Genomic DNA, 19,703 nt, shown 5'->3' on the forward strand with positions numbered 1-19,703 from the left:
AGCGAGCGAGACAGAGAGAGAGAGAGAGAGAGAGACAATGGAGAGATTTCAGCTGCAATTGCGACTATCCCTTGCACTCAGGTGTAACAGATTCAAGGCTGGCTGTAATTGTCCTTGCAATTTGATTGAATTGCATTTGTGGCCACAATAACTCCTGGCACTCAAAAAGTGCAAAATTCAGCTCAGCTTCGATAAAACTATAATTTAGCCATTTGTGTAATGTTATTTAAAAATTTAAATTGCTGTTTCGTATTCGTTGTTAGGGTTTTCAAAAAACTTTAGTGCATTTTTTAGAGTACCTCTACTAATTGAATTGACAATGCAAACATGACAGTTCGGGAGAAACTTTTTAAAACATCTGACGTAAAACTATATATTACTCAAATTATATTATTTTGCACTTATTATTATTTCCACACTTCAAAGAGCGTTCTCGGTTTCTTTTACTGGCACAGTACAGTGTGGCGGGAATTGTACGACTTTTCTTCGTATGACGTATATTTGATATTCGATCAACTGTAATTTTTAGGCAGCATCAGCGAATTAGGTAGGTATGAAAAGATCAGAAAATATGAAGTTTCCATAAAGTCTTTGTCCATTTTGAAGTCAAAACAAACATATTTGATTCGCGAAAGCCATAAGTCGATGACAATGTTAAAGGAAAAACAAATTAAGATAATGCCATAGGAGTTGAGCAGCGACCAAGGTAAAGTGGGTCAATGAAATGAGCAAAAGTCATTTCAAGTCATACAAATATTTCATGTGAGAAGTTTTGCATTGGCTCAACTAAAATTGCCCATTTAAACCTGCTCCTTCAAGCTAAGCTTCTATACTATTCTTGCTTTAATTTTTGTCTTCATTTTATTTTTGGATGATATTGTCCTACCTCCCGCCGGTCTGCCCCCCACTTCCTGTCCGGCAGTCGGTTACGCTTAATTAAAATCAGATAAATACCCAAAGACAAATAAAAGCCGCGTCAAGTCAAGCACGAGGCAGACTGCCATGCAGAAAACAAAACACAGCAGAAAAAAGGACATGGAAACGAAACGAAAGTGATATAAATTTTAAATAAAAGAAGGCAAGCAAAAATTCCCTGTTGGCCCAACTCACCCAGCACTTAAATATTTGTTGTTTTTCTTATTTGTTATATATATACATATTTTTTTTTTTGCATTTTTGCGCGTAAATTGAAATTCGAAGGAATTGTTTATAAAATGTAAATGTAAAATCGCAAAAAGCAACAAATGAACCAAAGCAGAAACAAAAGAAATAACGCACCCTACAAATTCTCTATCATGGCCAAACAAAATCTAGGTAAGCACCAGTTCAAAATGAAAATTCAATAGAAGCAGTAGCGAGCAAAAAGAAACGATAAGCAAATCACAAATAGTAACGAGTTGGCAATCAAAAATTAGCAAAAGAAGAAGCTAAAATTAGAAGGGATACAATGAGAAATAATTATAGAAAGGCGGAGAAATCGAAACCTAGTAACGAGAAAAAGGCGACGAATAGTTACTTGCGAGTAATGAGTAATAATGCTGAATGTACCAAGGGAATACCAAATGTGGACCGAGTTTGAATGTACGAGTAGCGAGGGGCAGCTAACGAGTAGTTATGATATTAAGCAGGTATATGGTATGATAAGCAGATGCCATATGTTAAAACAGTTTGCCAAGCTCAAAGCACAACAAAAAGTTGCTATGGCCGCTTTCCAAGCAAGTATATTGTACATAAGACGTATTTGCCGCATTGCCCTTGGCAGGGCAGCAAATGTACACGGCTGCCGTGTGGCATTCACGAAATAGGGTAGGCTCTCTCGACATAAAGAGAGAGAGAGAGAGAGAGATAGAGAGATAGAGAGACCCAGACAGAGAAAGTGTGTATGTGTGAGAGAGAGAGAGAGAGTTTTCAACTACTTTGGCAACTTAATTAAAAGTTGATGCGCCTGCAATTTCCTTGTGTTTGTCTGTCGACATGTAAACGAAATACAAAAGAGTTGTCAAGTGGCTGCTAAGCTCACTGATTTATGCATGGCGTAGTGTGTGTGTGTGTGTTGTCTGTTTAAACTGTATTTAAATGATTTACGCGTATACAGCTCATCTTCTGCGTGGCCGCAATGGCGATTGCTTGCGCACAGGCCAAGCCCGGCGGCCCCGCTGCCTACTCGATAAATGCACCAAGCGTGGATCACGGCTCCGTTGGCAACACACAGGAGCATACGGTTAAGGGACACTATGGCCAATCATCGCAATCAGACTATGCCAGCCAAGTGCAAACCGCCCACTCTCAGTCCCATGTGCAGCGCTCCAGCATCAGCAACGATGGTGGTTTGGCGCCCGCTCATTATGCTGGTTAGTACACTCAATAAGTACTCACTCATTCACTCACACTTGCACATGCACAACATTCACAACACAAAGCGCACAAGGCACTTATTGAATATGCAAGTAGTTAATATGCTAACACACAAAAAACAAAAACCCGAAAAAAACACAATTCGAATTTAGCGGCGCCTCAAGCTAGCTACTCTGTTGGACACACTGCACCCGCTCAGATACAGTTGGCATCCAGCGGACATGGATTGGCCTATGGCGGTGCTCACTTTGCGACCGCCGCTGCTCCAGCACTGGCCTATGGTGGCCATTATGCCACTGCTGCTGCCCCATCCTATAGCTATGGCGGCCACTATGCTGCCAGCGCGCCCGCTATCCACCTTGCGGGCGGCTCGCATCTGGGCTTGGGCTATGGCCTTGGTTATAGTGCTCATGTTGCTGCACCGACATTGTCGCATGGTTATCTGGCTGCCGCACATGCTCCAGTTGTGAAGTACGCTGCCGCCGCCGCTCCAGCTTATGGTAGGTGCCACAAAGTCCAGTTAGCAGCCTCCAGCACATCCCAAACTCTAATCTCCTGCACCTTTTGCACACGTTAACGCTTTGTTGCTAGTCTTGTAGATACGTAGCTTTTACTAATTTTCTACCAATCATTTTAACCATTTTTTTGCAGTTCCTTAACACTTTAGTGATCTGCGGTTGGCAAACAGCTGCAGCAGCTTTAGTCCTTTGACGTTATTGTTCGGTCGTACTTTCGCTTTTACTGACCAAGTACATTTGCCCAAAACCAACTTTATGCTTTGTAAACACAAAGCACACCTTTATTCGGGCCATGTCTGCATTCAGACAGATAGGCAGCGGGATTGCCGGGGGATGAGGGAGCAGTAGTAAAAGCGCGTGCTTGTAAAAAAATAAGTAAACATTAACTCTTTGACCCATGACGAGGGCGGGCAGTTTCAGAACTTGGATAATTTTCACGAGTTGTGCACTGGCACAAAGTGAGATAAACTTTGAGAATTTGCACTTGCTCCTTTTGCTGACAAAAACATAAACAAATTGTTTTCGTTTTTGAAAACAGTTAAAACTATTGTCAACTGCAAGCATTGCACTATGAATGATTAAAACTAGATAGATACTTAAAGAGCAACATTTCTCAAATGATTGTATATCAGTTATTTGAACTTAGGCCAGCCAAACACACCTTTTCTCAAAATATTTGTAGAAACAAAAAAGTTTTCCATGCTTAATAACACAACTTACTTATGTTTTAGGGCGATAACCTACATAGGAATCAAACATTTTTAAATTGTTATATGTGGATATGTTGCTCATAGCTTTAACAAACAAAAACCATAACACATAAAAATGAAAGACACATTCGTCGGTTCAATAATTATATAAATATAAATGAATGTATCAACGACAGCATGCTGCAACTTCGAGTCTGCATATAAATACTTTATTATGCGGTCTGCTTGGCGTATACTCGGCAAGAATTCAGTGCAACCTTTCTGGGCTATAAGTTAATCGATAGATATCAGGTAATATACATTATGTAATTATCTCATCAATATTCCATAAAGCCCAGCAACTCCCTGACTGAACTGAAAAGCCACCCATATATTATCAACAAATAGGGACGTGTTGCGCATTTCATAAATGAATATTTTCAATCGTTGAACGAATATATGAGCGAAGTGGGGGTTTGTTAGCAATGTCGGCCAACGCATGTCGTATAATTAATCATTCATTCATTGTTGCCAACTACCTTAAATCATTCGACACGTGGCGGGTCAATGGTCGTGATGATGACGATGACGATGACGATGACGATGATTGTGATGATAATGATGATCATAAGTCCTTGCTGCTCAAAATAGGGCAAGTCAGCTTGTCAGTCATTTGGAGAAGTGACATTTGGCATTGGCTAGCCATGCGAGCTGCCAAAACAGCAGTCAGCGACTATCTTTTTGTCTAAATGCACATTTCACATATGAGAGCATTTTAAGTGAAGTAAGAATGTGAGTGAAGCAACCAACTACTCATTGTAATAAATTCGGTTCGAATAGTTAGTTTCATCTCATCTTTTGTCGTACCTTAATGGAATATATACTTACTTCTATTTGAATTTATACTTATTCAATTTATTTTACAATTTCAAAAATTATATACAGACAACTACTTACTGTAAGCAGCTCTATGAAAATTGTCAGTCCCATCTGCTCTTTTATGCTATATTGATAGATTGAGGGTAAAGTATCATTTAAAGTCTCCTTTGTTGCGCTTGGACATTTCATACTGCTGGTTTGCTCAGCTTCAGTACGTTGTCACCGTCACTGTCACGGTTTTCGCCGTTTTCGTTGAGCTGTTGTCGCTGTGTAAAATATGCCCGCTTGACAATACAAAATGGCAGACCTTGGCATGTCAGTTGATTGATGTCGACTTGTCAGACGTGTTCGTATTCATGTGCCCGAGTGTGGCCCAACCTGCTCAGATTTCAAGCTGCTCTCTGTGCTCTTGTAACAATGACCAAAACAAAATTTGAGACATGGTCATTCCCATTGTTAGTGATGACAAGCAGTCGGGCTTTGAGATTATGGATCCTTGTTCGATACCTGGCGCCCGGCAGCCGTATATCAAACGTGCTCCACACTGATTATTCGCCTTCCTGTTCGCATACCTGTCTACCTGCCTGCCTACCCTCCTGCCGCTTGTTTTTAATGCAACTTGTATTCGTTCTTCGCAGCACCTGGCATTATTGGACACGGCATTGGACTGGCTGCACCGGCCGCCTACGCAGCACCCGCCTACGCCGCACACTCTTATGCAGCACCCGCCTATACCACGCATTTGGCTGCCGCTCCCGTTCTTAAGTGAGTAATTAATGCCGCTGGGCTTTATAAATAGAGATGGATCGCCTCATGCTCCTCATCATCATCAAAATCATCTCATTTTTACGCAGGGCCGCCGTTGCTGCGCCCGCACTGGTGCACACATCCGTCTCTGGCCATGGCATTCACTATGGCTACTAGAGCAGTATGCTCGGGATGACCCACAGCATTCAGCATTACATCGTAACACCCGTCACAAACCATCAACGACCCTAGCATGGAGCTAGCGGCTGAAAATATTTCTCACGTGGAGCATTTATTGTAAATAATGCGTCTTCTTTTGCCCATATTATTAGAAACTCTAAATTTTAAATGGCAACTGCGTAAATGCATCGTTGCCAATTTTTTCTGAGTCATTACTCATCCTATATTTTTTTCCTTTCATTTCGTTTTTATTTTGTTAGCTTTTGCAAGACTCCACGTTAAAAAAAGTAGAAAAAACGAAGCAGTCTCTCTTAACTAAGTAAATTTCCCTGTATTTTGTGCGTGTGTTGTGTTTTTGTTGTTTTTTTTTTTTTATCGCGGTTGAATTCACGTTTTACTTAAAAGTTACTTTGTACAGAAAATGCATGTCAAATGTTGGAAAAAAATAAAATCATTTAATATATAAACACTTGATGAAGACCATGTAGTTTATTTCACCTCGTTTTATGTGATATACATACATGTATGTACATACATTGGTACAAACACAGCCCTTCTAGTCACCCTCTCCCACCATTCACAGCAGTTATAACATGATTTATGATGGCCGAAAACTATGCTGCGATTTATATGCCAAGCTTCAGTTGAGCACTTGTCATACGTATGTACATAGTACTGCATACTTTATGGCGCATTCCGTAGAATTTATCATACTCGCAACATACCATACACATACACATATACATGTCTATATGCTGTATGTAGGCTGAAAGAGGTTATAGATATATGGCTAACTCGCAAATGTGGCAAATGCCAAACTGAGTATTAAAGTTCAAGCGACCAAAAGCCTTTTTAGGCCACACAAGCATAGCGTTTCACGCATACGCTCCATGCTCTCCCACAGTCAAAAATAGCATATTGAAACGTATTTTTAAATCGAATGCCTAAAACGGGATGAAGATGTCTAAACACGGAAAAGTTATGCCAAGCCAAGCGAAAAAAAATACTTGTAAAAAATTGTTTTCAAAAGCACAACATTATTTTAAGGTGTCCTAAAAATACTCAAATTTGGCAATTTTATTTAAATTACATACTATGATTTGGAAGTCTAGCATAAAGTACACATTGCTAAAAACATTTCAAAGCAATTAGAATTCCATCAATTATGAAAATAAAAATTGAATAAGACTGGTTCTGTCATAGCTTTTTATGCCATATATATATTGTATGGTCTTGCAATTTGGTATCCCTATTTATTCGTTCGGGATACAATTGCAGCCCTTAAAACCAATCAAAAAAAATATGTTTCTAACTACAAAATCATTTTTAAAAGATGGCTTTCAGTGTTCACTTTAAACCCAGATAACAGTTTGCCCTAAACTTTAATACATTTGTAGATTTCAAATTATAAATGTTTTGATTGCAAAGAAAAGAACACAGATTGAATTAAAAATAAGAAAGATTGCTGTAGTCGAGTGAGCGGCATGTATCGATATTCAAAAAACGGATGCAGGTATCGATAAAATGAAATAAACTTAATCTGTGTGTACACGAGATTCTATATACATAGCTCCTATAGTCTTCGAGATACGCATGTTCATACAGACGGACCGACGGACGAACAAACGGACATGGCTAGGTCGATAGATAGATACTAAACAGGATCGGAGATGATTCTTGTGCCAATATCACAAAACCATTATAGCGCATAAAAATATTTCTCGCTTGCATATCATTGTCAATCTTACTGATTTATATATTTTCTGCATAGTATTTTGTATGGTATAGCATGTAGGAATTTTAAAATTCTTCATTTAATTTGATGGAATTTTTGTTCGCAATATGTTGTTTTTGTACAAAAAATCGAAGTTCGAAAATTAATGCATCAGTTGCTAAGCAATTTTTATGGAATTTAGCAGTAAGTGGCAATTTTAAGTGGGTTTGGTAAGCGCAGAGTCTTTGAACAGAGTTTTCAATGAAAAATCAAAAATTAAAAAATTGTGCATTTCAGGCATTAACATAAATGGAATGCTGTTTCAACACTCAGATAAAAATCACCATGAAGTACTTTTTTCGCGGAAGGTAACCTTTTAAGAGCCAGCCAAAATCAAAATGTTCTAAATTCTGGAATGTTTTTTAAGTGATCACCAAATTCTAAAATAAGCCCAGCGATTTTAATGTACTTTTTTGCTTTTTCTAAAAGCATAAATGCAAAATTTCAGAGATATTTTTGCTATGTGCATTCTAATATTTACTTGTAGATTTAAATATGCGTTCGTGGAGGTAATAACCGATTATTTCACACTTTAACAAGAATGAAAGCGTTTCCAAGATACCAAATGCAAGTGGTTAGCAGGGTGCCTCAGCGACATACTTTTGTCTATAAGGAAAATGGCAAATACACCAAGCCGGATACAAGAGTGACTAACAAATATTGAGGCAGAATCTTAGGCAAAAACAATTACTTTGCACAAGTAGCAGGATATCAAATAAGATGCAAGGTTGTGCCACAGCAACGCAATGCCCGAAACCCTCTCCTCCCCACCCCAGCCCAGCAATATTGCGTTCGATTGCCTTGTGCCTCGGGCTTGCTGTGTGTGTGATAAGTGTGCAGTGACTTATTTCGTGTAGCAGGGAGGGTCTTAGAGCACAACTGTCAGGTAGCAACAGTTGTCAGCCAAAAATCTGTTGGTATTTTCATTTAGAGACACCTTAAATGATAATAGAGTCCTGTGCCAGTGTGCAGGACACCTGAGCCCAAGGATACAACAGTCGCGCGCCAATATAAATATACGAGAACAAAACAGTGAAAGCCATGGAAAAGAAAAGCGCAATGAAAACTCAATGCCAAAACACGACAATTGCATTAAAAATTGTCACTGCAATAGAGCTCTTGGCTTTACCACTTGGAAAGGGAGAATAGGAGACAGAGTTGAAGTAAGGCCAAGTCAGTCCGAGGCATGAAGAAGAGGCACTCAAGAAAATTATACAATGCTAATCTCAGCAAGATGTCAAAGCAATGCAAAATGCCAACAATATATGAAGTCATTATTCGACTACATGCAATGGGGGACTGAAACACTTATACGTGTACTTGTTGTGTGTGAATAACAGTGCATTATTATTGCTGTATTGGTTTAGGTTAAAGAGAAAAGCAAACTTAGCCAGTAAGAATGCTGGAGTCGCATGAGCTCGACTACGAGACAACCTTAAACCCAGCTGTTCGGTATACTTTGCTTGTTTTACTGTCAAATATTCCTTTGGCAATTTTTTGGCTTTGGCTTTGCACGCTCAAACTTAAGCAGACGTGGAATATAATATGGTTCTAAGGTATCAATTGAAATGCTATACTATTAAAGTTGTGGTGTTTATTGCTACCGCTAAGTCGATACGTATCGATTGTCGCGAAATTGGGAAACTTCATCTGTGCTTGATATACGACAGTTTTATTGCAAATTTGTCTGTAGCTCTTATGGTCTCGGAGATCCGTCTGCTCTTACAAAGCGGACGGACGGACAGACAGACATGGCAAGATCGATTCGGCTGTTGTTTCTGATCAGGAATATATATACTTTATGGGGTTCGAGATGCTTTCCAAAGTCATTTGGTGAATAAATTAGAAGAATGTTTTACCATCAAATTTCATGCGGGTGAATTATTTGTACGTTGATATAAGAAGAATGAGATATCGTTGAGAAGGGGGTGCAGAAGCGGGGTGAGTGTGAGGGTGAGACTAAGGGTGACTGGGGTCGAGTGCATGCATTTCATTCTGACCATTCTGTGGCTACTCCCAAACCTAATATGGTTCGCATAGAAAATTTCAATTTAGTGGATCCAGCCAACAACATGAACAAATCAACAGAAATGTGCAGCATAAGGCAAACGGAAAAGTGGTTAAGTCGGACACAGATACACTAACAGACAGACATACTATGCCACAAAACAAGGACGAGAGAGGAAGAGAGGGGATATACCTGTGCATCCAGACACAAATACGTTGTGGCAATGTGCGGCGATTTCCCGTTTCCTGTTCATTGCGCTAAATGACAGAACACAGCACAGTCAAAATGTCCAGCAGTGACAGCGATGAATGTAAAAATGTAAGGAACATGGCACTGTTTCTCCATCAACGCGTCCTTCCCATTCCTCCCCCCACTGCGGGCCAACCATTTTTGTGAGCCTGCATTGCACGCTTGCAATGTCTTCGGATTAGACTGGACCACATCGCATTCCAATTTTGTCAACTATGCCATATGCACAATGTCAGAACAAATATGTCAATGTTGTGTTCATACCACAGCACATTTGCCTTATGTCAACTGCAATTAGTTGCTAATTAAATTTGTGTGCTCTTGCAGATGTGTGGAAATGAGAGACAAGATATAAGGAAGTTGTGCAAATCTTTGAAAGAGGCAGAAAAAAACATATCTTTCATTGTAAGGGATATATTTGTTTGATCAACATCAACTGCAACAGTTTCATCAATGAGCTAGCCGATTTCAAAACCAATAAAAGCTATAAACAAAATTACTGTACTAAAGTTGAGATATAAATGGGATTAAGTTCGGTCCCGTAAGTTTTTAAAATAATAAAGAGCAGGTGGAGTTCGACTAGCAAGTTTATTTGTTTATGACAAAAAAAACGATGAAAATTAATAAAATCGTTTATCCCATAAGTGTAAGTTCGTATAATGGAGATTAATGGCAACATATATGCTAGAAATGCAGAGACAGCAAATAATATAAATTCCGGTATTAACCATATTTCAGAGATTATTTTTAGTTCATTTATTTTAATTTGTTGTGATTTTATTACGGACAATTTGGGACTCATAGCTGCGTAATTGCAAATTTTCACGAGCTTAACAAAAAATATTGAATAATTATAGCTATTAGGATAATAATAAATTAAACTAGTTGAAAGCAAAAAAAAAAAAAAAATGTTTGACAAAAAAATGTGAGTTGATTATTAAATAGTCAGTTTAATTTGGTCCACTTTGGCGAACTGGATTCGAGGTGCGACAACAGCGCCTGGCACTTTGTGAACTCAGGCGGTTTTCTTAGAAGTTGTAGTTGAGATTGCCGCTGCTGAATCTAAAATGGGATACGGCTGACGCAGGTTGGTACGATGGAGTACGTATTACGGAAGATTCTGGAACGGCCATACCATAGTTAGTACTGCTGGTGGTGCTGGGGGCAATTTGTCCAGTGGCGAACTGTTGTGCAACATTCTGCTGCTGATCGCGCAGCACATCTTGCTGCTGTTGCTGCAGGAATCCCATGTGCTGCTGGGTCGAGTATGAATCGCTGGATGGCGTTGGCAGCAACTGTGACTGAAACGGGTACTGTTGCTGCTGGCGTTGCTGTTGTGGCTGCAACCCGTTGTTGCTGCCAAAGACCGTCGGTTGTTGGCGTGTAATGAAGCGACTGCCGGCGGTATTAATGATAGACTGTTGCTGCTGCTCGGGTTGCTCATACTGCAGATGTTGCTGCTGGCCAGAGACATCGGGATAGTGAGTGTACAGCTTTTGCAGCAGCTGTTGCTGTTGCTGCTCAAAAGCCAATCGCTGACGCTGGTTATCCAGGTAGGCGGACTGCACCTGTTCCGCTTGCAGTTGCTGTTGTGCCAAATATTGCTGCTGCTGTTGGAGCTGTTGTTGCTGCTGCAATAGTTGCTGCTGCGTATTGTCAGTTGGCGCTAGCTTTGGCTTGCTACTTGTTGCAACGGATTGCTGCGGATATGCTGCTGAATATTGTAATCCAGCTGGCGTAAATCCGCTAAATTGAGTTGGATTTTGCTAAAAGAGAAAATAATAGAGTATAGAGAGGGAAAGTTAATTAGTTGATATACAAATGCCAAAACCTAATCCTTTACCAGTTTAACACCATTATTGGGACTTGTGGTAGATTCCATCTTTAATCAATTTCAGTTTGAGTATACACAATAACAATTTTGGTTTTAGCTGTGATGCACGTAGAATATAACCAAGCAAAAAGTAAATTTCTAAAATTCAAAATCAGATCAGATAAAGCTACCAAACGAAACTGCCAATCTAAATACATACAGTCCGGAAGTTTAGTTCAAAGCCTGCCCCGTTGCGAACACTAAGCCCAGTAAAAACATCAAATCACATCAACAATAGTGCTAAAATCCAATTGATTGATCATACGCCGCGTTGCACAGATGAGCGGCACGCAAGCCGATGACGTGCCAAAAATGCTGCATAAAATAGGCTGTAGAAACACAAAATCGACACAGTTGAAATATGCATTCTAAATTGGAATTAGTGCTGCTGATGGGCTTCTTAATGGGCAGGGCCTGGTCGCGTGTCACCGCCCAGAATCCTTTCGAGCAACTGGCCGTTGGTGCGCTCAGCGTGGGTGGCCAGATCATGAATAGTCTGCAGGAGGGTGCGCTGGCTACGCAGCAGATGAACTTTGATACTGGCTTGGTGGCCATGCGCTCCAAGACAGCGATGGGTTATGGCGATGCAATGCGACCGGTCAATGATGATGACTCATCTGAATCAGATGAAAGACGACGACGCCGTCGCCGCCGACGCAGCATGGATGGAAACAACAGCATAATCAGTCTGCATCAGGCGCTGCACCGTATCCGTCGCTCGCCGTGCAATTGGAAGCAAATGATGGGAGCTACCACGGAGATGACGGATGATGATATCGAAGCACGCAGAAGGCGTGCACGCAAACGTGCCGCCAATAATGCCTCAAAAACGCGAGTCACCAAGTCCAAGACAAAGACAAAGAAGAAACTGCTCGAAACACGTCGTCGACGTCGTCAAGCGCTGGAGTCGCCGCAGCAGGAGTCGGTTGGAGCTAATCTCGGAGAGCGGGTGAAAGGCTTTTTTCTTTCATTTATGGGAAATGTGGGTGATATGATGCAACAAATGGGACAAAAAATCAAAGGAACCGCTGCTCAAATCACCAACAGTACCAGATAAATCCAAATTTATTTCATTTGTGTTAATTTTATATGATTTTTTTTTTTGTTCCTTACTATTTGAGCTACTTAAAGCAAAATGTAAAAAAAAAAACTAATTTGAGAGCAAATAAACATGCGATAGAAATATAACTGCAACTTTTTAAATTAAATACGATATTAAAAAAATAATATTTGTAGATTTTCATAAAACTACGACTTGAAAAGAAAAAGTTAGTTTACTAATAGCAAAACCGTATTGAACAGAACTATTCTTTAAAAGTGGAAGATGAATTAAAAATTAAAATAATAATCCACTTAATAAAATGCATTATGAACAATGGAAAAAATAATAATAATAATAATACTGAAAGAGCCAACACTATATGAGGACGTATAGCAGAGCTTAAAAAATGAACATAGTTTTATCAATGGTTAGATGCTGTTGTGTTCAACAGTACTTCAGATAATATCAGCTAGTTAACCAGTAAACACTTCCGGCACGAGACATAAACAACAATTCAATGCACGCCACTTTGATCGTGGCCCAATACAAAAAGAAAAAAGTCAATTTGCATTGCGACAGTTTATACAATGAGTTCTATTTGGCGTTTACTATTTGGACTGATCTTGTGGCTAGTGGTACTTATGCAGGTGTCCTTCTGCCAGGACGACTTGGAGCTGGACTACTCCAATGAGTACGATGATGTGCGACCGCATTTGATTTACCCAGATGAGCCGAGGCTGGACAAGCGTCTAACCGAAGCGGCAAAGGAGTTTGGGGATAACATTCGGAATACGTGGCAGTCCATGGTGGACTCATTCCGCAGTTATTTTGAGGAGCTGCGGAATGTATTTGCCGAAGGCGTCGAAAGCAACGTGGAGACCTTTCCGGTGGCCAATTGAACCGAGCTCAATTATAAGCCACATTCAAGAATTTCTCAAATCGTAGCTTTAACTATTGTTGGCGGATAATATTTAAATTTCAGAATTAGCAGCGCATTGGGTGCAGATGGAATTGAAACGCATTATGAAAAAGATCGATTTTTGAATGAATCTAAGAATTGTTGAATATAAAATGAGTAAGCTCGTTAATGGCATGCAATTAATATAATCAAAAGAAGAAATTGAAATGAAACATTTAAAACAACCAAATTGCACTAATAAATAAAACATGAGCTCGAAATTAACGGAAAATGGTGAAATTGAGCATGCGATTTTCACATTAGTATATATCGAATCGCAGGGAAAATATTTCGAAAAGATATGAATAAATATGATGATGTAAAAAAATAAATAAAACAGAGTAATATCGCTTGGCGAGTGCATCCGGGGTTGTTCAACACTGGCACATAATAAGATCGCCGATACCGCATTGGCAATGTGGCATGCCAGCACCAATATGTGAGTCGCGTCGAGCACAAAACAGCCCGATTAAGATATATTGCCTGTAGCGGATGTGTGCAGCAAGAACACGATAGCGACTGTAATTATAGCAGTGTTGTTTTGCATTGTTTTTACTAATTAGCCTAATAGCAAATGGGCTCCCATCCAAACGACGACGATCAGTTAAATAAGCTGCATCGAGCGCCAAATTAACCAGTCCCAGAACGAAACCCAAACAATTTCCATACAAATGCATTGGACGGTTGTTGTTGCTGCTGTTGCAGCTGCTTCGCTGCTGTTCAGCAGCTGCACAGAAGGTAGGCCGCAGGTAAGCTCATATCTATCACTCAATCACGTATGTATGTGCATGTGTGCGTATGTGTGTTTTTTCAAGGATTTGGCCACTGGCATGCTGTTGGCTGTTGCACAGGTAAATCAGCTGGTGGAGACCGGCGCTGCAGCGCACGATGAGAAGGAGGTGGAGGTGCTCGGCCAGAAGATGGGCGGCTCCATGAATTTTGGCTTTGGCGATGCAATGCGGCAGCCAATTGGACGTCGACGCAGAAGTGAACACCAGCAATTGATGCTGTGGACTACTTTGTATCCGACTCTTATCTAGCTAAATAAATGCACTAACTAAACTTACGGCTTGTTGTTGTTGCAGCTCCGAATGCTGTGGCTGTGGCTGTGACTGTGGCTGTGCCTGCTGCTTAGCAGCGCCGTAGTAGCGCGTGAAGCTCTGCTGTAATCCGGGTGTCTTTAGAGTGAACGAGTTGGTATTGGCATCGGTGTGAAGGGATAATTGTGCGTGTCCATTGTGCACCAGCAAGCAGAAGGTCAGAAGGCCGAATGAATTTTGCCACAAGCCAAGCATATTTCCAATTCAAATTATTTATAATGATGCCACCGTCTTAAAATGCAACTTGTAATTGATTCAGATACCACGCTGCGATGCAGTTTTTTCGTTCTCCCCCTCTCTCTCTCTCTCTGTCTCTCTCTGTCTCTCTTTTTCTCTTTTTCTGCAGAGGCTAATGGCTAATGGCTAATGGCTAATGGCTGATGGCGTTTTCGTCGGCCAAGTTGATTTAATTAGGCGTTACGTATACGGCAACAATGTCCCGTTTCCAGCGAGTAACGAAAGCTATGACAACAAACCGGCTGCAGTTCGTCCAAATTACGACTGTGCTTTGCCCGCCCGCCGCTTAAGCGTTTTATACTAGCTTCGCTCTTGTTGACATTGAGTGCGGCTTTTGGGCTCTGTGCTGTGCGCTGATTTTCGATATTTAGTTGGCATGCAACAAAGACACCGAATGGAAAATTTTCTTTGTTGGCTTTGTCTTCACCAAGTGCCGCAAATTTAGCAGCATTGCGAGTCGATGTGTGTGAGTTGACAGCACAACGGAGAACAGGTCTGCGAAAACAATTTAACATAAAATAGGGAAACTGGAACTAACTTGAGATCGACTTAGAAGTCAGATTGTGGGGCAAGATAAAGTTGCACGAATTTAAGTCTAAGTCACAACTAATAAGTTCTATTACCCCCAAATTCTCTTACGCACTAAAGAATATGTAATTTCTTAGCATAATAAATATAAAGCGGTCAGCTGAAAATTTGAATAGTATCCAGATTTAGCTTTGTTCTTTGCAGATCAAAGCCAGTGGCAACTTGTCAATGTTTAGTTAAAAACTTTATAATTACGCACCATACATCATATGTGAATAATAAATTCTATTTTTATTTAGTTTTTTTTATTAATATTTCACTTTCTATAAAGTGGCGCTTAGGCACCCACAACACTTTCCCAAAATGCCTTTTGAAATTGAATGCTAAACAGCAACAACAACACCAATAAACTTCTATGCATATTGAGTACGGGTACTATGAATGCTTATGTAACACACTGTGGGGGAAAAAGGGCAGCAAAACTTATGTGACCACAGTGGTGTGGCCAACTAATATAAAGACCGGTATACAATGCTGTTTATAGAGACGTGCGTGGCATACGAAAAGCTCGAGTGCCTGCAACGGGTTTTCAAATATCAATAAATTTACAAAACTGAACTCCGAAAAAAAAAAAACAGAAACTGATAAGGAAGCGGGGTTGAGACTAACGGATAAGACGTTGACCACGATTGCATTTGCAATTGGTTCAAACCGTTTGCAAACTTTTCCACAAAGATTATGAAAGTCGAGTATTATGAGTGCGCAAACACACACAATAAATGCTTACACATGCATGTGTTGGTATGTATATTTAAGAGTCAGTCGCAGTGGTCAAGCATTTGCCGTCCGTCCACACTGCGTATACGTGATCAACATACATATTTTTGTTGGTCGCGCGCCTTTCATTTCATTTTGCAGACGCAGTCGCAATTGAAAGCGCAGTTCAAATGATTGAAAGTTGCTTATGTGTGCCATTTGGTGGCAACATCACGTAGATGCCATGCCACGAGGCGTGAAATACCCATGGATATGCATAAATGTATATATATTTAGGTATGGAAATTATCTTGGGCTTACGATTAGGATAGGGATTGGGCAAGGTTTGGCAGCCAGCGTTAAGCATTCGTAATTTACGATTTAACATGCAATGTGATTGTGACAATGAACACAAAACAGCCAGTGAACAGCAAACAGTAAACAGTCAGCAATAACCTGTTGCCAGTTGTCTGCTGAAATTGCTGCCTGGTTTGGCGACAAAAAAGGTACTCTGGGTTATTGCAGTGGCGCAAAAGTGTAACAACAAATAATAATTTACTAAATGTAAACAACAATAGCAGTTCGAATCCTACATTACTTTGTCCTATTATATTTTCCTCACACTTGTGTATTTGTAAAAGTCCTTTACAAAGTCATAGCTTATATGGAAATACATATTTACTAGTTTGTTTGATTTAAAAAAGTTAATAATTCTACATGAGCACACGTACTCCATCCACGGGAGTTTAAATATATAGGAAAAATGAAACGATATAATTCATTTGAAATTGTTTAAACATCGATTTTCGACAAATTCACGTAATTTCATTTACAAGCGAGTTAACAAAAAATGTTTGACTTACTGTTGGACCTTTAAACCTATTAAATTATTGAAAGCACATCAAAATGACTAGCTTGTTCTGGGTGACTGCGAGATACCCCTTACCAAGGTGCTTAATTTTTTAAAACTAAATACATTGCAAAACAAATGCTGATCATACGCATTAAAAGCCAAATATCATTAATATTGGCCTGAACTTGAGCTAAGCAGTGTAATTTTAATACTACTAGCAGACTTTTTGTCGGAAAAATAAGATTAGAACCTTTTAAATTTATATACTCTTCTTATCTCAATCGGAACACATTCCTTTGTGTCCCTAACGGGTACCTATAAGTCTCAATTTAACAAGTCGATCTTGCTGAAGCAGTTGTTAAATAATAAATACATCAAAAGAATAAATGAAAAGAATACAAATCGTAATAATATAATAAAATAAAAAGAAAACATATGTTAAATTATCCAGCAGAATTTGCTGAGACGTGTCACAAAAGAAGATGGCTAGCCAATCGTAGAGCATAACTGCTAAATAACGGTACTTAATCATATAACTGGGTCAGTCGAAGGGAGCAGAGCGACCTCCACTGCGGGTCTGCCAACTGACCTCTCAAAATCAGAACCGGAGAAAAACGGCGAGCAGCGGGAGGCGAGAGTGGTAATGTGGATACTATATGGACCGTGTGACCAGATACAGATTTGAGGCTGTTAAACTCCATGGCTGAACTTTTGAACTCGTACTGTGACCCCATTGCACACAAACTCACGCACATTTTTACACAATCCCTCCTATCGTTATCCAGCTCCCTGCGTTTTTCCATTAAGTTTATTGTGCTGCGAATCATTTTCAGCTATTTTTTTTTTATTTATTTTGCTTTGCATTTGCACAAATTAAACTGATGGGACAGGCCACGTGCCTTCAGTTCCAGCTTCAGCTCCAACTCCAGTTTGAGCTCCTGCTTCGTCTCCTGCACTGACTCCCCAATCGCATCCGAATTCGCATTCACATAGTATACGCAGCTTACCTAGGCCAGTGCCAAAATACATATATACGTACGCATCAACCTTTTAATGTCATTGCCTCTACACACGGCACTCAGTATAGTTGAAGGCCTCAGAAAAATAAGTGTTGTGAAATAATAAAAATATAAATAAATATTTGTGGAAAAGTTGTAATATATCTTTAATATAATGAAATTAATAATAATTGTAGTTATATATTTAGCTTAATAAGCTTTCATAATCTGTTTATACCAATGAAAGAGATATTGATGTAAAGTTTCAATGCCTCATTTATAAAAATAGGGTTTCCTTAAGTTTTCATACTGCTTGCCAAAAACCTTCGGCAAATATTGTGCCAATGCAGCATACTTGTGTCACTGTGCGTAGCTGAAACGTACATAAATAAAAACAGGAAAAGGGACACCAATTCAGCAGTTTCTTTTGTGGGTTTAGCTCACATAAAATATTTTTATTAGTTTCTCTCTTTGTTTTATACACCAAATATAAAACAAACAAAATCTCAAAGAACAAAATAAAACCGTATTCAATACAATCAAAAATATGCGTATATAAGTAAACATACATACATACATTATATTGGGGGCAATTACATTTGATGTTGCTTTCGTAGACTTTATTTGGATTTCTTTCATATGCACATTCCATTTGCTGCTTAGCATTAGTATTATTCGTTTTTTTATAAAGTTAGGTTGGAGGGTGTCCACTAATAGTTGGTATATAGCACCAAAAAAAAAAATAATAAAAAATAAAACAAATAAATGGAAATGCAATTCGTGGGGCTCACAAGAGTTGCAAGACTTTCTCGAATGCGGTTTTCGGTTTATTGTAACACAAATATACATAAGTGGACATTTGAGTATGAGTGTAATATGCGCATAGATATTTAAGGATATATTCTTTTCTGTTTGTATGATAACATTCAATAAACGGATTTTTTTACTGTTGTGTTGTAGTTTAGCATTAAATATTTCTTTTTATACCCTGAACCCATAAAAATGGTTAAAAGGGAATAATGGTTTTATGCAAATGCTTGTAGCAGACAGGAGGACTTATCTCCGACCCCATAAAGTTTATATATTCTTGATCAGAATATAAACATATCCGTCTGTCTGTTCGTCCGTCCGTCAAATTTGGAATATAGATTCCCGTATACACTTATTGATCTCATTTCTATCTGCAAAGCCCAGTTACCTACGTATGTATGTATGCCAGCCAGCTCTGTCTTAGGTTTTTTTTTACTCTGCAGTCCGTGTGCCTGCCATAAGAAAGAAATGCACTTGCAGACCTGCTCACATATATTTAATATATATATTTAACAGCTGGGTTCAGGGTATATCGTTGTCGAGCTCACTCGACTTGGTTAGTATGATATTTTGAAAACTTATACACAACATTTCTCCATAAATATTTAGATTGCATACTTATGGAGTTTACATTAGAATTATTATGTTTGACTAATTTTCTGACATTTTAACATCAATTTAAATATGTAACTTTGATAAGATAACAACAATAAATTTTGCATCTTACACTGCCTCATTATAATGAGAGTGCTCTTGGTACATATGTATGCACAATATTTGTATGTTTTTAATGTATTTAATTTTTGTTTAGTTTAAACATTGATTTTTATATGGCTGCTTGGCACACTTTGCACGCGTTTGGCAATGTTTGAATATTTGATTTATTTTTTATACTTGATTAAACTCAGCAAAATTTGTATTGGTTTGACTTTTGTGTTAAAAGTAGTTTTGCTTCATATTTGTGGTTTATACCAAATTTGTTAAATATATAATGTAACTTCATATATTCTTGCTGTCTTGTAGAAAAAATGTAAGTATAGCTTTCTGTAGCAAAAATCAAACATTTTATTTAATTTACTTGTTTGATATCATATATTGTAAGTTATTTTTCTCATTTGATATTTTGCTGTAAATATTTCAAGATTTTTT

The 19,703-nt window shown here is 38.9% G+C and overlaps 5 protein-coding genes across 6 annotated transcripts; 4 read left to right on the forward strand and 1 right to left on the reverse strand.

Moving 5' to 3' along the window:
• Window positions 1-2,116: 2,116 nt before the first annotated feature.
• LOC6565036 (cuticle protein 16.5) lies at window positions 2,117-5,510 on the forward strand. 2 transcript variants are annotated; one of them, XM_032738350.1, is made up of 4 exons: window positions 2,117-2,338; window positions 2,561-2,855; window positions 5,080-5,206; window positions 5,296-5,510. In XM_032738350.1, the coding sequence occupies exons 1-4, from the start codon at window positions 2,117-2,119 to the stop codon at window positions 5,363-5,365; spliced, it is 714 nt and encodes a 237-aa protein (XP_032594241.1). In that variant the 3' UTR covers window positions 5,366-5,510. The 2 variants fall into 2 exon arrangements, with proteins under 2 accessions (XP_032594241.1, XP_032594242.1); XM_032738351.1 differs by lacking the exon at window positions 2,561-2,855 and having other exon boundaries at window positions 2,117-2,351.
• Window positions 5,511-10,279: 4,769 nt separating this feature from the next.
• Window positions 10,280-11,351, reverse strand: LOC6564523 (putative uncharacterized protein DDB_G0271606). The gene is made up of 2 exons (XM_032738371.2): window positions 11,243-11,351; window positions 10,280-11,165 (listed from the first exon to the last, which is right to left on the reverse strand). Exons 1-2 carry the CDS (start codon window positions 11,279-11,281, stop codon window positions 10,428-10,430), a joined length of 777 nt encoding a protein of 258 aa, XP_032594262.1. The 5' UTR covers window positions 11,282-11,351; the 3' UTR covers window positions 10,280-10,427.
• Window positions 11,352-11,638: 287 nt separating this feature from the next.
• Window positions 11,639-12,460, forward strand: LOC6564524. The gene has a single exon (XM_001990923.2). It carries the CDS (start codon window positions 11,664-11,666, stop codon window positions 12,327-12,329), a length of 666 nt encoding a protein of 221 aa, XP_001990959.2. The 5' UTR covers window positions 11,639-11,663; the 3' UTR covers window positions 12,330-12,460.
• Window positions 12,461-12,895: 435 nt separating this feature from the next.
• LOC6565440 lies at window positions 12,896-13,603 on the forward strand. Its single transcript, XM_001990924.3, has one exon. It carries the CDS (start codon window positions 12,902-12,904, stop codon window positions 13,211-13,213), a length of 312 nt encoding a protein of 103 aa, XP_001990960.1. The 5' UTR covers window positions 12,896-12,901; the 3' UTR covers window positions 13,214-13,603.
• Window positions 13,604-13,940: 337 nt separating this feature from the next.
• On the forward strand, window positions 13,941-14,338 carry LOC116805598. Its single transcript, XM_032738372.1, has 2 exons — window positions 13,941-14,021; window positions 14,088-14,338. The coding sequence occupies exons 1-2, from the start codon at window positions 13,944-13,946 to the stop codon at window positions 14,310-14,312; spliced, it is 303 nt and encodes a 100-aa protein (XP_032594263.1). The 5' UTR covers window positions 13,941-13,943; the 3' UTR covers window positions 14,313-14,338.
• Window positions 14,339-19,703: the final 5,365 nt, after the last annotated feature.

This window comes from Drosophila grimshawi, unplaced genomic scaffold, assembly GCF_018153295.1.
Source record: "Drosophila grimshawi isolate 15287-2541.00 unplaced genomic scaffold, ASM1815329v1 contig_1006, whole genome shotgun sequence".
In the NCBI taxonomy this organism is placed as follows: domain Eukaryota; kingdom Metazoa; phylum Arthropoda; class Insecta; order Diptera; family Drosophilidae; genus Drosophila; species Drosophila grimshawi.

What these genes read in the sequence shown, in the direction of transcription:
- LOC6565036 (XM_032738350.1), top strand. Translation starts at nt 2,117, where the DNA reads ATGGCGATTGCTTGCGCACAGGCCAAGCCCGGCGGCCCCGCTGCCTAC. An exon ending in ACGATGGTGGTTTGGCGCCC is followed by an intron (nt 2,339 to 2,560) that starts GCTCATTATGCT and finishes GCTCAGATACAG; the next exon opens with TTGGCATCCAGCGGACATGG. An exon ending in CGCCGCCGCTCCAGCTTATG is followed by an intron (nt 2,856 to 5,079) that starts GTAGGTGCCACA and finishes CGTTCTTCGCAG; the next exon opens with CACCTGGCATTATTGGACAC.
- LOC6564523 (XM_032738371.2), bottom strand. Translation starts at nt 11,281, where the DNA reads ATGGAATCTACCACAAGTCCCAATAATGGTGTTAAACTG. An exon ending in CCAATAATGGTGTTAAACTG is followed by an intron (nt 11,166 to 11,242) that starts GTAAAGGATTAG and finishes TTTCTCTTTTAG; the next exon opens with CAAAATCCAACTCAATTTAG.
- LOC6564524 (XM_001990923.2), top strand. Translation starts at nt 11,664, where the DNA reads ATGGGCTTCTTAATGGGCAGGGCCTGGTCGCGTGTCACCGCCCAGAAT.
- LOC6565440 (XM_001990924.3), top strand. Translation starts at nt 12,902, where the DNA reads ATGAGTTCTATTTGGCGTTTACTATTTGGACTGATCTTGTGGCTAGTG.
- LOC116805598 (XM_032738372.1), top strand. Translation starts at nt 13,944, where the DNA reads ATGCATTGGACGGTTGTTGTTGCTGCTGTTGCAGCTGCTTCGCTGCTG. An exon ending in GCACAGAAGGTAGGCCGCAG is followed by an intron (nt 14,022 to 14,087) that starts GTAAGCTCATAT and finishes TGTTTTTTCAAG; the next exon opens with GATTTGGCCACTGGCATGCT.